This window comes from Nomascus leucogenys, chromosome 22a (assembly GCF_006542625.1).
Source record: "Nomascus leucogenys isolate Asia chromosome 22a, Asia_NLE_v1, whole genome shotgun sequence".
Classification (NCBI taxonomy): Eukaryota; Metazoa; Chordata; class Mammalia; order Primates; family Hylobatidae; genus Nomascus; species Nomascus leucogenys.
The window spans coordinates 96,091,022-96,107,034 of NC_044402.1; the positions used below are offsets into that span (position 1 = coordinate 96,091,022).

General features: G+C 36.6%; 1 protein-coding gene across 1 annotated transcript in view; it reads right to left on the minus strand.

The window, feature by feature from the left end:
* The window catches only part of DNAH7 (dynein axonemal heavy chain 7), a 332,081-nt gene that overhangs the window by 54,177 nt on the left and 261,891 nt on the right, over positions 1–16,013 (minus strand). Inside the window, exons 52-56 of the mRNA XM_030802541.1 lie at positions 14,210–14,336; positions 13,149–13,343; positions 11,213–11,305; positions 3,771–3,947; positions 1,037–1,198 (exon numbers count right to left, since the gene is read on the minus strand). Of these exons, the coding sequence (XP_030658401.1) occupies positions 1,037–1,198; positions 3,771–3,947; positions 11,213–11,305; positions 13,149–13,343; positions 14,210–14,336 (754 nt within the window). The remainder of the gene's footprint in view (positions 1–1,036; positions 1,199–3,770; positions 3,948–11,212; positions 11,306–13,148; positions 13,344–14,209; positions 14,337–16,013) is intronic.

Genomic DNA, 16,013 nt, shown 5'->3' on the forward strand with positions numbered 1-16,013 from the left:
ATGGAAGTCATGATCAAAGTGGCCTGAGAAGAAACTTGAGAAGCAGGCAAAGGTCAGGTTCTGAAGGGTGCTGTAGGTCATGTTGGGGGTTTGAACTTTGTCTTGCATGCCTTGGGAGGCCATTAAAAAGTGTCAGGCAGTGAAGCAATATCCATTCACTAATTCAATAAATATCTATTGATTGTATCCTATGGGCCTCACTGTTCAAGGTGCTGGGGGGAAAGCAGAGAATACAACAGATAAAGACAAAGTCACTGTCTTCATGATGCTTACATTCTAGTGGGAGACACGGCCAGAACAAACTGGCACTAAGTGACATAAAGAAAAAACAAAGCCAGATGGGTGGATGGTGCAAGTTCTATCATCACAATGGTTATTTAGAAGGGAGTTAGGAGTGGGCTAGAGTCGCGGGTAATTCCAGAGGATTCATTTTCTCTGTTTGTTGAGATCAAGTGCCAGGCTTTCTGTTTACTCAGTTGAGCTACATGGAGTTTTTTTCCTGGAATTTCTGCCAACCAGAACAGGGAAGTCCCATGACTCACTGCAAGGTAGGTGGGAACAGTGCCCTTTGGGTTTCAGATTTCTCTACTGTAGCAGGGTAACTGGCCAAGTGGGAGAAAAGTAAGTTAAAGAAAAGTGACATTCTGAAGCCTTTGAGTTTAGAGTGGCCACATGAATTTCACCTTGAACAGTCTTCCTTCGTTGCTTTAGGCCATTGTTATAAAAAGTAAATTGATGTATATCTACCCTGTGGTTTACTCCCCTCCTTGAGCCTGCGCCTCAGGACTGAGGATATTTCCATCTCACTGGATGAGGCCTTGTCCCTGCTAAGAGGGATTTGCCCAGGCCTGGCTATGTGCTTGCCTCTGTTCCTCCAGATCTGGTTTTCGATGTGAGCCTCTCTCTCCTGTAATCCAGCCAAAGCACTAACCTGCAACCCTCCAAATTAGAGAGGAATAGAGCTACCTGAATGCTATGTATATTACTAATTAGATTCAGGGAATACAACCTAATAAGTATAAACTTGCATTTTTACCTCACAGACTTTCTCAAGGGTTGGCATCCAAGAGGTGGCAAGGTGACAATTCTGAAGAACAACCCATGTTCCTTCCTTGACAGCTTTTTCTAACATCTTCATAGCAATGGGCCCTTGGCCTTGACCAAGAGATAAAGAGCTAAGTTTTGATCCCCCATATCCCTGTGTACAAGAATAGTAAAGATGTTATTTAAAATTACATTTTAAGAAACATCAATATTGTTTTTTTTTTAAATGTTAACATTAACCATATTACAATTTAATTGGGTCACATGTCTCAAAAAGCCAAACACATGCATCCCTAAAAAACTCTCTTTGACAAAGAATCTTATAAACACTTTGATAAAAAGCAAGTCAGTTCATGTAGGAAATAGTCATGGCAATAAATGGAAAATTCTGTAGAGTCTTTGGTTGTTGATAGAAGGGATAGAAAGAATAAATTAAATAGACTTTTAACATAAGGAGGAGATGAAAGGCACTGGCAGTCTTGCAGCAACTCCTAAAATCCAAAGCTGAAAAGAAAACTAAAAAGAAACAGATGAACTTGTCCTGTTTCCTCCAGATCTTTGAATAACTATATTTTAGTTATTTTGGCTACTGTATAAAAGAAAATTTTAAAAATTGCCACTGATTCCCATGTCAGTTTCTTTAGAGAATTCTGTGGGAATGTTTTCCTGTATTCAGTTCTACTGTATTCCAATTCGTCCGTGGCTTCTGGGTCTCCTTTCTGGGGTAGTTATCACCAGACTGCCCCTGTAGAAGAGGCCTGGATATGGAAGAGTGGGGTCTTAGCCCCTCCCGAATGCCCATGGCTTATTGTAGAGGCAGCAGAAAACAAAGTAGAGCTGGATCCTGCTGTTTCTGGAAGAAGCAGAGACAGCAAGAGAAGAGAATGCATGGAGCAGGACCCACATAGGAGCCAGAGAATAATCATATGTACAACGTGAAGAGAGATATAAAGAGCAACTAGGAGGGGCTCAAAGGGTCATCAAGCTCGGGTTGACTAGGAGAGGTGAGTCCTACGTAAAAGTGAACACCTCCACCATTCCCAAACTCTACTCCTACCCACCATTGCTCTTCCTGGACTTTCAATGGCCACCCCCCCCTTACTAGGGGCCTCCTTCTATTCTGCACCACCCAAATAAATTCTTCAGGCTCCAACTAGGATGAACTTTATAAATTATAGGTCAGATCACATCAGTTTGTTGCTTAAAATCCTACTCCTCCATCTTCCCATCTTACTCAATGTCCTTAATGTGGCCTACAGAGACCCTACATAATCTGCTCCTTCACACATCTCAGACCTCCTCTCCTCCAATCACCACAGCCACGTTCCAATGCTTCTTCAACAAATAATAAGTACTATGCCAAGCCATCTATTCTTCTGTGTATAAGAATTACACTCATGCCAAAATATATAATTCAAAAATCTGGAGGAAATAGGACAAGTTCACCTATTTATAGTTTTCTTTTCAGCTTTAGATTTTAAGAGTTGCTGCAAGGCAGCCAGTCCTTTTTATTTCCTCCTTATGTTAAAAGTCTTCTTAAATTTTTTCTATGCCTTATATCAATTTTTTTTGGCCTAATAAATTTTTTTTTAACCTCTCAGCTACGTGGCCTTTGAGGAGATACTTAACCTGTCCATGCTTTAGTGTTCCTATCTGTATAATAGAGATACCACCATCTACCTTACGGGGTTGTAGACCATGTATGTAACAAGGTCTAGCAAAGCCAACAGTATACATTAAGCACTCAACACAAGTGGTGGTGGTGGCTTTAGAAATATCAGTAGCATTACCACACTGTGTTATTTTAATTGTACCAAATCAGAAAAAATTCAACTCAGGAAATGCCCAATCATCTGTTTATTATCATTTTCTTGTTCTAGACCATATGATGTAAAAACATTTGTACTGAATTCATTTGAATTAATTTTTAAAGACAAGGCATGTAAATAGCAGAATTTTTTTTTTTTTTTTTTTTTTTTTTTTTTTTTTGAGACGGAGTCTCACTCTGTCGCCCAGGCTGGAGTGCTGTGGCGCAATCTTGGCTCACTGCAAGCTCTGCCTCCTGGGTTCACACCATTCTCCTGCCTCAGCCTCCCGAGAAGCTGGGACTACAGGCACCCGCCACCATGCCCTGGCTAATTTTTTTTTTTGTATTTTTAGTAGAGACGGGGTTTCACCGTGTTAGCCAGGATGGTCTCGATCTCCTGACCTTGTGATCTGCCCGCCTTGGCCTCCCAAAGTGCTGGGATTACAGGCATGAACCACCGCGCCTGGCTAGAACATATTTTAATCTAATACAGTGACCACAATGTACAATTGCTCTGGAAAGTCAATGAAGGCCCCCCTTTAGAGAGTGGCAGAGGGGTGGGATCAGAAAAGGTGCACCCCTGTGGTCACTGTCCAGGCTTGAATTTATTAAATCAACCCAAGCTCATACACTGGTGCAAATAATGTCAAAGAGTTTCCTGTCCCCCCACCCCAAATAAAAGTAAATGCCCCTTAAATCCCAATTCTAGTTTTAATTAAATTTTAATTTGGATAAGGAGTTGTTTTTTAGTGTCAGTGCTGCCATTTTAGTATCATTTTCTTGGGATTCTGTCAACCTGTGATAACTTTCAAAGGTTGAGTGACAAATTTCTACCTTTCTCTCATCCTTAAAATTTCAATTATAAGCAAGTATTGCTTTTTAAAAATAATATCCAATAACTTCATCTATTGTAAGGTACCTGGTCATCAGCAAATTTTAGAAGGGCAGCCATGGGATCTGCTCCAGGAGAGAGCACGAAAATCAGTGGTGCACAGCAGTTACTGTCTCCAAATGCCTTGGCTAAATCAAAGGGGGGTGGTTCAATGAATGCACGTCCCAATCTGTTGATTATAAATTCTTGCAACATTGGAATAACCTAGAAAGAGACAAGGATATAGTTGGAAGAATATTCAAAATCTGCCTAAAACCATTAAAAATTTAGATTCAAACCTGTTTTAAAACAAAGTACCCTAGCTCTATTAGTTTAGGTATTCATTAATGGTGGGGAGTCCAGGGCATCAAGGTTTATACAAATGCCTTTTAGATAGGAAATATTATAAAATATTTAGATAATAAAAGGTTAGTGGTAATTGACACAAACATTCAAAGACTTTTTGTGTCCCCTTGAAATGAATGTTCCAGACATAGTGGCTGAAGAAGAAACCTGAACTCTTAAGTTATAAAACACTAATTATGTTTCAAAAATTCACAACTCAAAAGTAGAAATTTTAGTGTAAGTTGTGTAAAATTTCCTACATCATCAAGAAAGAATTGATGTCAGTGTGGAAAAGAAGGAGAAGGAAAGGAAGAGCTCTGTTCAAGAGAGACAAGCCATACACCCAAGAAACCAGACAAAACTATGTTGTGTAGAATTTCTGATAGCATGTCTGAGAATTTTCTGGGAGCCTGTTTGAGAAACAGCAGAACACTGCAGCTTGGTGTCTCTGCTAATTGGTCCTTTTCAGACCTTGATGTGGGGGTGGAATTGCATTCAGTATGACTGATGTACAGCCTCGGGTACATCATTCCTGCTTTCTGACAAAGGGTCTACACCAAGCCATTTATAAGGGATCTACTCTCATGACCCTCACACCTCCCATTAGGCCTCGCCTCCCAACACCGCCACATTTGGGATTAAATTTCAAGGTGAGTTTTGGTGGGGACAAACTCAAAGCACACCAATAATTAAACAAATTGTGTTCATCACGTTGTCCATATATATATTTGTAGCTGCTATTTATTTTCAAAGTGAATATAAATTCCAAACATGGCAAGTGGATGTGTAATAAAAGGTATACATTTGTTACTCTAAAGTAGCTACTTTAAAGAAGTTATTTGGTATTTCAATACTCTAACATGATATTGTTAATTCAGCTTGGTTGTCTTTTATGCAAAAAAGAAAATTCAATATATAGCAAAGCAAGGAAGGCCTAAAAATGCTTCTCCCTGAACAGGGGATTAAATGCTATATTAGTAAAATGTAAGGGATCTTTTTCTACTTCACTTTTCAAGGGCACATCTGCAATGCTTCTAATAAAGTCAAGCAGGAGACATTGTCGCCTGGCTTCCATGTTCATGCCTCACTCACATCAAACAAATATTTTGACACCTTCATTAAGTGCAACAGAAATTGAAACAATGTTGTTAATTACTCAGCCTAAAGCTATTTTCCTGGAAAAAAATCAATTGATACCTATTTTTACTCATTAAAAAAGTCTCAAAATGAAAGGGAAAAGTAAATCTAGGAACAAAACACAGGAGAAAATAATGTGGGAGAGAAGAATCCACTCATGTTTCATGTTTCAATTTTCTCCTTTGCTTTTTTCAAATCTGTACTCCCTTTACTATTATGCTTCTCTTTTCCTATATCCAGTACTTCTGTGCTGACAAAACAAATGGAATGAATTGAAGAATTAGTTGATATAAAGTCAAGACACCCTTTGGGTGTCTGCTTCCCCTTTGACCTTCTGCCATGCTGTGACATTGCACAAAAGCCCTCACCAGAAGCCAAGGAGATGCTGATACCATGCTTTTTGCACTTTCCAGCCTGTAGAACCATGAGTTTCTAATATCTCTTCTTCATAAGTGACTAAGCCTTAGGTTGTCTGTTACAGCAACACAGAACAGACTAAGACTATTATCTAATTTCAATTTCTCGTCTATTAACTACCAAAAGTACTTTTTTTCCTGCTCTGAAATATATATATATGCACAAAATTGTCATAAATATTTGTTGTTCATTTTTTCATCACAAATTCTTGCAAATGAATGGATTCTCCCTTTATAGAATATTGTGAACACTACCTTACAGTTTACAATTAAACTCCTAGTAGACAAGGGGCTATGAAAGCATACCAGTTTCAGAAGGGAATAGCGATATCTCAAGAGAAGGAGTAATGGAAAGATTTTTTAAGGCCCCAGCATCACCCCCACTGAATAGCTGCTCAGATACAAGAATGGAATTGTGTGTGTATACAACACACCGCACTATGTTGACAATTCCACCAGCCTGCAACTTTTCTCAACTTGAAGCAAACTGCAGGAGCAATGTGCAGGTGCCAAGTATCTCAAAACGATGGTCTACTCTGTAAAACATTGCAAATATTTCCAAACTTCGATTTTATAGTCTATGGAACATTTATTTACACAAGATCTGTAAGTAAAAATAATTGACATGTCACAATGCCTTCTGAACAGTGTCAGTCCTAATGCATGTGTGACTGAGAGACTGAGTGTGTTAGGGTGGGGAGCTGAGAGCCAATGGAGGAATATCTGTGTTAGGGATTAGATTTTTTTTAATCCCTCCCAATATTTCTCTAGATTCATTCAATTATGCAAAATGTATAGGTGAGCAACAACACATTTATAAATGCCCGACAGCATGGACCTACCTACGAGGATGACATATATACTGTCTGTGAAAAATAAACATCCGTTGAATGAATAATACATTGATAAAAAGCTCAGGATGCCTACTTTTGTGAAAGTGGGGTTCTAATTACAAAAATATTAAACAAAAATCACAGAATAATTCATCTATACATAATTAATTCATCTACACATAAAGTTTCATTTATAGATGTTATTTTATGTTTCAGGTTTTTTTTTTTTTCTTATTTAAAATCTGTATAAATTTCAGCCAGGCGTGGTGGCTCATATCTGTGATCCCAGCACTTTGGGAGGCTGAGGCGGGTGGATCACCTGAGGGCAGGAGTTCAAGACCAGCCTGGCCAACATGGTGAAACCCCGTCTGTACTAAAAATATGGGTATGGTGGCGTGTGCCTGTAATCCCAGCTACTCAAGAAGCTGAGGCACAAGAATCACTTGAACCCGGGAGGTGGAGGCTGCAATGAATCGAGATTGTGCCACTACACTCCAGCCTGGGCAACAAGAATGAAACTCCATCTCAAAAAATTAAAAAAAAAAATTAGCTGGGCATGGTGGTACATGTCTGTAATCTCAGCTACTCAGGAGGCCAAGACATGAGAATCGCTTAAACGCAGGAGGTGGAAGTTGCAGTGAGAGGAGATGGCGCCACTGCATTCCAGCCTGGGTGACAGAGAGACTCTGTCTCAAAACAAGAAAACAAAAACAAAAAGGAAAAACAAAAAAACAAAAACTTTGTACAAATTTATAGGGTGCAAGTGCAATTTTTTACATGCATAGATTGTGTTGTGGTAAGGTCAGGGCTTTTAGGGTATCCATTACCCAGATAATGTACATTGTACCCCTTAAGTAATCTCTGGTCATCCACCCCACCACACCCTTCACCCTTCTGAGTCTCCTCTGTTTATCATTCTGCACCCTATATCCAGATATACACATTATTTAGCTCTCACTTATAAGTGAGAACATTCAGTATTTGTCTTTCTGTGTCTGACATTTCACATATGATAAATGTTTCAGATATTTTGAATGGTCACAGATGTCAAATTTATTGTCGGAAAATGAAAAATATTCTAATCGTCTGTCCCAGGACTTGGCCTTACCCTTTTCTTTATTATTATTTTCCCATAGCTGATCTTTTCTCGATAGATTAAAAAAAATTAACAAAAAAACCCCCACTTTTTCCGTAATCTCTTTCCTCCCAAGGCTAACTTCACGAAATTATAATTTTGCAAACAAAATGAAAAGAATACGGGTTTTAAGTGGATGGTTTTACTTGAAGCAAGTTTGAATTATAAATGGCCTCACTTCTGTGAGTGGTTCAAACTGGTGTCAGTCACTTTGCACAGGCAAATGGGCCTGGTAGAGTGTGATTCTTCCTTCTGTCTGCTAGCACTGGAGGATCAAGTCAGGGGTGCTCACCTGAGAGTGATCAGAGACAAACTGCAGTGTTTCACTCTTAATGTCAAAGCTGAACAAAACTTACTTGCTCCCAAGACTGAAGCGTAACTCCCGAGGTAAATGAACCTGTTAGCTATTCAGTTTGCAAGGCAACAGAATTGGGTTTGCCTCTTCAATCTGATTACGCTAGCGTTAAGTTTGTAAAATGAAATCTGTCAGTAACAAAACTTACAGACTAATTTAGGCAACCATTCTCCCACAGGCAGGGAAGAAGTCTGCGGTCTTCTATGTACGTTTTGCTATTTATTGCAAGTTCCTACTGGATTTATCTGAGGCCAGAGAAACATATTAACTTATATTTGACAAGTTTCTTATTGAAAGCTGATTAATTTGCTGTTTGTTTACCATTTAGAAGGATAGAACTGTGGCCAGAAGCTCTTCATTTTGTAAATGGACTCAAAACATTCCACACCTCAGTATTTATCCATTTGATATGTTTCTTTTGTCAATAAAACACTATCAACTATTAAATTCTAAAGGAAAGTGCAAGCCCATCTCATTTTTTCTACTGGTGATTTAGTGAGACTCTTTTACATTTTTTCAAACTGGAGCATTAGAGGGCCTGCTATTTGTGGCTTCTTACCACTGAGTGGGGCTGGTTTTGAGAGGAGAGGGGGGAAAAGGAGACCCCCCCCCAAACTGTGCTCATGGAGCGTACTGTAAACTAGAGATCAATTAATTGCTGATTTTCCTGGATATCTGTGGCTATACAGATTATCTCTTAGAGATGACAAAGAAATAAACTCTTATAGAGTACTAGCTCAGATATTAGCCCCATACAGCACTGTTCCTCTCCCTGGTATTCTACTACCATTCCTCTTTGGAAAATTATTCTTTTAAAAGCATAATAGCCATGTATCATTTTATCATATATAGATTCAAAATCATAATTTCACCACTAGAAATTGGAGTACCTGGTACAGTAAAATTAAAGGGTTTGAAGCTGCTGGATAATGTAACGGCATACTAACAATTTTTTTTTATTAAGGACATGAGTGTGGAGGTGTCGCTAATGGTACCTAGTTAATTGTATCACCAGGATAGACTGAGTTTAGCTGTGTTGGCAGTTTCCAAACTGCAGTGGCTTAACACATGAAAACTTACTTCTTGTTCCTGCAAAGTCATCTGAGTCTTTAGGCAACTGTCACCATACATTGGCTCAGCAGTCAAGCCTGCTTATAGTGCTTAAATAGCAGCAATATGTGATTCCACTATTTTGATGGCAGGGAGAGCACCTCAGAGAATCTGACCCTGGTGGTTAAATGCTTCGCTCTAACACTTCTGCTCACATTTTATTGGTCAAAGTAAGATATATGGCCACAATCCTCCCACTTCAAGTGTGCACAGGAGAGAAGAACCAGAAATATTGATGAGTAGTATTGTCCACATACTTATCTATCTATCCAAGTAAAACTGGGAAACTGTAGAGGAGATTTTTAAATATACATGAAGATGATACAAGACAGAGGGCTAAAGTACTAAGCAAAGTAGCTGAAAGAAGTATAAATTTAAACCATAAATTTAACCTCCACTGATTTAAAAACAAACAAAAAACATACAAACCAACCTGTCCCCCACCAAAAAAACCCCTCAACTTGACTATGTAACTTCCCACCTCCCTCGAATATACTTTAAAAAGAGAAGGAATGTAGAAAGAGATATTTGATCTTATTGATAGCTCCATGTATTTTCAGATTAAAGTGTCAAAGTTTTAAGAACATTGAACTGGGGGAAAATATTTGCCGATGAAACTGCTGCAATTAGGAAATGGCTCATTAATTACGTTTAATTATACTTAATATAAAACACAAACTTTTTTTTTTTAATATTGAGGGAGGAAGGTCAGTGGTACATCCAGAGCCATTATAGTATAACAGTCTTTATCTAGCTTAGAAAACAAAGTGAAAAACTGAAAGTTTTAATAAAATGTTTTAGGGGAGGAAGCCACATTAAACAACAGTGTGAAGCATCTCATATTCTCCCATCTTTAATATGTGAAGTGAAAACTTGTGAGGCTTAACACTAGCATTTTCATGGAGATTCAGTTTTTTAAAAGGGCTACCAAGGGGTAGGATGTTTCACCAGTGTCATAAAGAATGCTAAACCACAGTAGTTACTTCCAGCATCTGAGAGTGGGGTAGCAAAGTGACTTTCGTGGACCCAAAGTACTTCATAGGCCCCTTTCTCCGTTGAAAAAAATTAAAAATTATATTTTACCATTGTTGGTATAAAGACAAATATAACACACACTGGATTATATTCTTCTGATTTTAAAAGAAACTACAACATTTTCATAGACCCCTAAAAGTATTCTGGTTCCCAAGCACTGTGCCTCCTGTGCCTAATGGATACTTGGGCCTTGGCTAAGAACAGACTGTCACATCATGCAAGAATTACATGTGTTCAGTGAACAGAGTAGGGCTCATAGAGGGAAAAATGCCCCTAACCCATATTAACACTGATGTGTATTTTTAAAAACTACATTGCTTTGACAATCTAAATTCTGCTTTATTTTTTTCTTCTTTTGATTAGGATGGAGATACTGTCTCCTATTCCTTAACAGCTGAAACTGAATATAAGTTTTGAAATATTTATGTCAAACTTTTGAGTGGTAATAATGGACAACTAGGATATTTTCTCAATTTTTTCCAACATAGCTAATGTCTATTTTTTTAGAGTATATTGATATGTTTGGATATCAGTCAATATTCATAGGTGAATTTTTTTATCTAATATAAATGAGGATGTTAATGAATACTAACATTTGCTAATATAACAGGTCTGCTGATTCACTGGTTATATAATTTATTATTTAAAGAAGTTAAAAGTAACAATATTGATATTTTCCTTTGTTGTCAATAATGACGAATGTCTTAAATTCAAATTCCAACAAAAAACTATATATAAGGACAGCATTTGAGAAGTCCAGAGATTCTAGTCTATCAGCTTGATGTTGACATCACTGACTAATTTCACCAAAGTATTAACAGTAAAAATGAGACTACAAATATGTAAAGGGAGTAGATTGTGAGTACAGAAAACCATAAATTATAAACAAATAATCACAAAATAAATAAAATTATACAATATAATCCAATTAGTTACTAATTCAGGATGGTTTTAGAAAAATATACAAACTTTTTGAAAAAAATGTCTGCATTAGAAAGAAGTGGGATTATTTCCTGCAGGCTCCTCTACCTCCCCCATGATTACATAAGGAAATGCACATTTGGATGGACTGAGCAGGCATAAGGCTTTGGAATCATTGAGCTGTTTTGAAAGCCCACATTTACCTTGTCTGGCCTCAAGCAACGAATAATAAGCATCCTTTGGAACTCATTTGCTTTATCTTCCCATTCTTCAGGGAAAACCTCATGGTGTGGTTCCTAAAATTATAGTGTAAATAATTCAGTTATTTTGGAGATTATAAACAGAACAGTATTTTCATTTATAAACCAACTTTTAGAAAACATATATAAATGAAATCAAGAATGCTTGTCTAAATTTTACTATTTAGTGTAAAGTTGGGACATTATAAAATAAATAATAAGAAAAGTTAATATACTTTAAAGGAGTCAAAACAAGGACATGAACTAAGCAGGTTAATGTTGACATGAACCCTAATAAACAGACAAAATGATCCCTATTATGAAAAAAGTAAATGTCCATATGCTACTATTTTCCCTTTATTCCTCCAAACACAGGCATTTTTTTTTTCTTTTTTTAAGATGGAGTCTTGCTCTATCGCCCAGGCTAGAGTACAGTAGTGTGATCTTGGCTCACTGCAACCTCTGCCTCCTGGGTTCAAGCAATTCTCCTGCCTCAGCCTCCTGAGTAACTGGGATTACAGTGGTGCACGACCACACCCAGCTAATTTTTTGTATTTTTACTAGAGATGGGGTTTCACCATGTTGGCCAGGCTAGTCTTGAACTCCTGACCTCAAGAGATCCACCTGTCTCGGCCTCCCAAAGTGCTGGGATTACAGGTATGAGCCACTGCTCCCAGCTGGAACAAAGACATTTTTAAAAACCTACCCACTTATCATCTATTTATAAAAATAAATAAATATTTCAAAACAAATAAAAGGGTATTGTACTGAAATTTATTGTATTATTTCTTGTTTTTTTAAAAATATTGTTTTATAAAGGAAGACTTGAGAATGTGTGTAATGAAGAAGCCAATTGAGAGCTATTAAAAAATCACAAGAAGAGAGCCATCAGGGTACCAGGAGTGGTAAACCTTGGTGGGGAATAAAGGAGACATGTATACCTGTGAAACTTTAGGAAAAGCTATGTGGTATCTCAAATTAGAAATCTTCATGCTTCAGTATAGTAATAAAATTTTAATTTTAAATTAGTTGAGGTACTCACAACACATACTTGTCTCTAGAAAACATTTTTATTACCAACAAGGAGAAATCCAAAAGAGATCACTTCCAAATATTTGAATTCGTGTGAAGACATAATCTCATTATCACATATAATACAACAATATAGGTTGTATAGGTAACAAAATAAAACATAGGTTAACCAAACAAAACATACTCTCCTCATATCTAGCTTTCTTTCCTCCAACCTCTCCCAAGCAGAGCTCTTGCATATTAAACTCATGGAAAGCAGGAAGTCAAGGGAGTAGAAATAAAGGAATAGAAAAATTTAACTGGGAATCGGAAAAATATTAGCCCTTGTGCTAAAGAAAAATTGTGAGAAAGCAACAATTGCTATATATCCCAGATGGGAAACTGTGAATATTATGTCCGTGTCAAGTATAATACTCCTCAGCTAGTAAAACAAGGTCTCGTGAAAATTGTTTTAGAACTACTGTACAAGCTTTCTCCTTTTTTCAAATGACACACACAAAAAATTTTATTAGCTTGTATCCTGCATTCAGAAAATCTAAACAACAGCTGTTCCATAAACTTTAACTCATCTGCTATTAGGATTGCCAAAATCTACATTGATAATGAATAAAAACCTGGCATGGAAATTCAACAAGAATATTTTCAAGAACCACGCAGCATTCTTGCATCTTAATACATTTCAAGGAGTTTGAATGGAAGTTCAAACAGAACCACTGACTTAGAAGGGGGGATAACATAAATCAAAGTTTGCATTCTAACATGCGACCAGTTGTTTAAAGCTTATTTAAATCTTGCTTTTATCAAAAGATATTTAACATTCTTTTCTCCATTTAAAAACATTGGAACAAGCAAGAGGGTTAAAACATACCAAACTATCATATACTTTCTTCCATCCATCCTTTAAGCGCATAAACTCTCTACGAATGGTTTTGAAGGCAGGCAAATCATCTAATCGACATATTTCATCCCAGGATTTCTGAGGAAGCCATGTACAAGGGTTGGCATAAGGATTATCCAGTCCAATGCCACCAGTTAGCAGAAATCTCCACTCAGCTTTATTAATCTTTGGAAAACAAGGCAGCATGAAGAGTCAGAAATGAGTTCATCATAAACCAGTAAGCTTACAACCATTATAAAAGAGTTGAGTGTTGACTTGCAAGTTTCAGATGTGGTCTCTATGAAATTCTATAGCTAGTGTTATAGCTCAATATTTATTCTTAAGAAACCAGTATACTCATGATAACCAGTTTTCAAAATAGTTCCATTTTAAATAGTTACTTTTTGACAATTTTCCTCCAGAATTACTTGTCTAAATGTGAAAATCTGAATATGTTCTATTTGAATACGTTTTCCAAAATGACTGCCTAGAGTCCTTTTGGCTCTAGAAATTGTAGAAAAGCAGAAATCCATCAATGTGCCATGTTTTCGACTATTTTCCATAAAGTATAATGAGTTACTGATACACAACTTTTGCAAGAAATGCAAGAATAAAGCCTTTATTTCTTCAGAATTCAACCAATACATCACCTTATGAAATCCATAAATCTTTAACACGTAAGTGTATAAAATAGTGACTTTACACAGATTTCAGTAATTTGCACAAGTCTTTAAAAACATTTACACTACTACCTGGTGTAAATGTATCAATATTAAGTAAATTTATATGCATAGCTGTATGAAAATCTAATATAATCGATTTATTTTAAAATAAAACATACAAAAATTTAATAGTAACATAATGGACTCTGTGCTTAATTTATATCTCACTTCTGTGAAATTTATTCTCCTGATAACATCTTGCCCTAACTATAATAACACAGTATTATTGCTTAACTATTTACAATCTTTTTATATATATTCTCATAAATATTAATAAATTAATGAATCAGTGTTAAGGGTTTTTTTCTTACAAATGAAAACAGTACTGACCGCCTGCTCATGCAGCAGTAGATTTACGGTTAGACAGAAGGAAAAGAGCAGCTTATCCTTTTCAAAGAGTGACCGGCAGACATTAACATACAGTGAATAAGTAAAGTGATCCTTGAGAATCTGAAGCCTAAGGGTCAACAGAAAATAAGGGAAATAAATAAAAATATACTTTAAAGATAATGCTCTTAAGAAATTTACATGTATGTTCTTCTGATAAACTTTCTGGTCAATTACCCCCAAAACATTCAAGAATCCTCATTAACTGGGTGCACCAATTTGAGAGCTACACAGTGTAGAAACACTTCAGTCCAATTGCATTTTACTGTGGACTGAATTTTTTTTTTTTTTTTAAACTTAATCTTCTTGGAAAAAAGTTAGTGGATGGTATATTAATCTGTTAGGTTAAAAAGTTTACAGACTGTTTTTATCTACAAAGCATTTCTGGGGGTAGAATTTGACCTCTTTATAACAAATAATTTCAAATGTTTTATATTGTATATTAAATGAATAGTTTAAAATTAGTAGCTTCTTTATTAAATTTAGTATTGTGCTACTCATTATAAATTCATAAAAGCTGAAGAAATCACAAAACTTGGCAAACTCCATTTTTATTTGCTAGAGGCAAAATATGAAAATAGGAATAATCACAGTATTTCCTTTTTATTATTAATTTATTTGAGACAGGGTCTCACTCTGTCACCCAGTTTGGAGTGAGTGCAGTGACGCAATCTTGGCTCACTGCGACCTCCACCTCCTGGGCTCAAGCCATCCTCCTGCCTCAGCCTCCCAAGTAGCTGGGACTACGGGCATGCACCACCATGCCTGGCTAATTTTGGCAATGTCCTGACTGATATTCTAAGCTGTCAATCATCCTAGCTCTTTTTTCCACTTTTCCTTACCTGCCTATTTTCTTAACTATTTTATCCCCTGAAGCATTCCCATAAAGAGAATTACAACAAATTGATGTATCTTATTTTTAATTGGGAACTTCAAAAAAAAGGTTTTTGTAGATAAAGCCTTGGCAATAGTTTCTAAAATACAGTTGAATTCTTAGAAGACTTAAAATAAACATACTATTTCTGTCCCATTATGCTAATAGGTTGTCTTTTCATGCATGGCATTGAATTTGTCTCACTTGTAGCAGTACCATACAATTAATACAGGGTGACTCACATTTGGTCTTTTTAGAGTAAAACAAAATTTTCTGCACTTTGAAACAAGTCACTTCTTGTAGACAGAAAGATTGAAGGGAAAATTATAAAGGTTAATCATATTATAAGTTCAGGTTCAATCACTAGTAAAAATGGACATATGATATTTTAATAACCTTTTAAGGCAAAAAAGAAGATTAAAATTATCATTCTCAATGCTGGTGAGTAATACAGTGATATAGAATCATTCATGTTCCTCTGATGGAGTTGTGTGTTTGAATAATCTTCCAGGAAAGGAATTTATATCAGGAATCTGCAAGAAGTGAACACCTTTGTCCTAATTTTGGGATTTTAGCCTAAGAAAATAATCAAAGATGCAGACACTTATATTTACTGCAGCATTACTTAGAATACAAAAGCTGGAGACCACTTAGGAGTGTTTTTTGTTTGTTTGTTTGTTTGACAGGGTCTCACTCTGTCATCAAAGCTGGATTGCAGTGGTATGATCATAACTCACTGTAACCTAGAACTCCCGGGCTCAAGCAGTCCTTCCACTTCAGCCTCCCAGGTAGCTGGGACTACAAGTGCATGTCACCACACCAGACTAATTTTTGCATTTTTTTGTAGCGACAGGGTTTTGCCATGTCACCTAG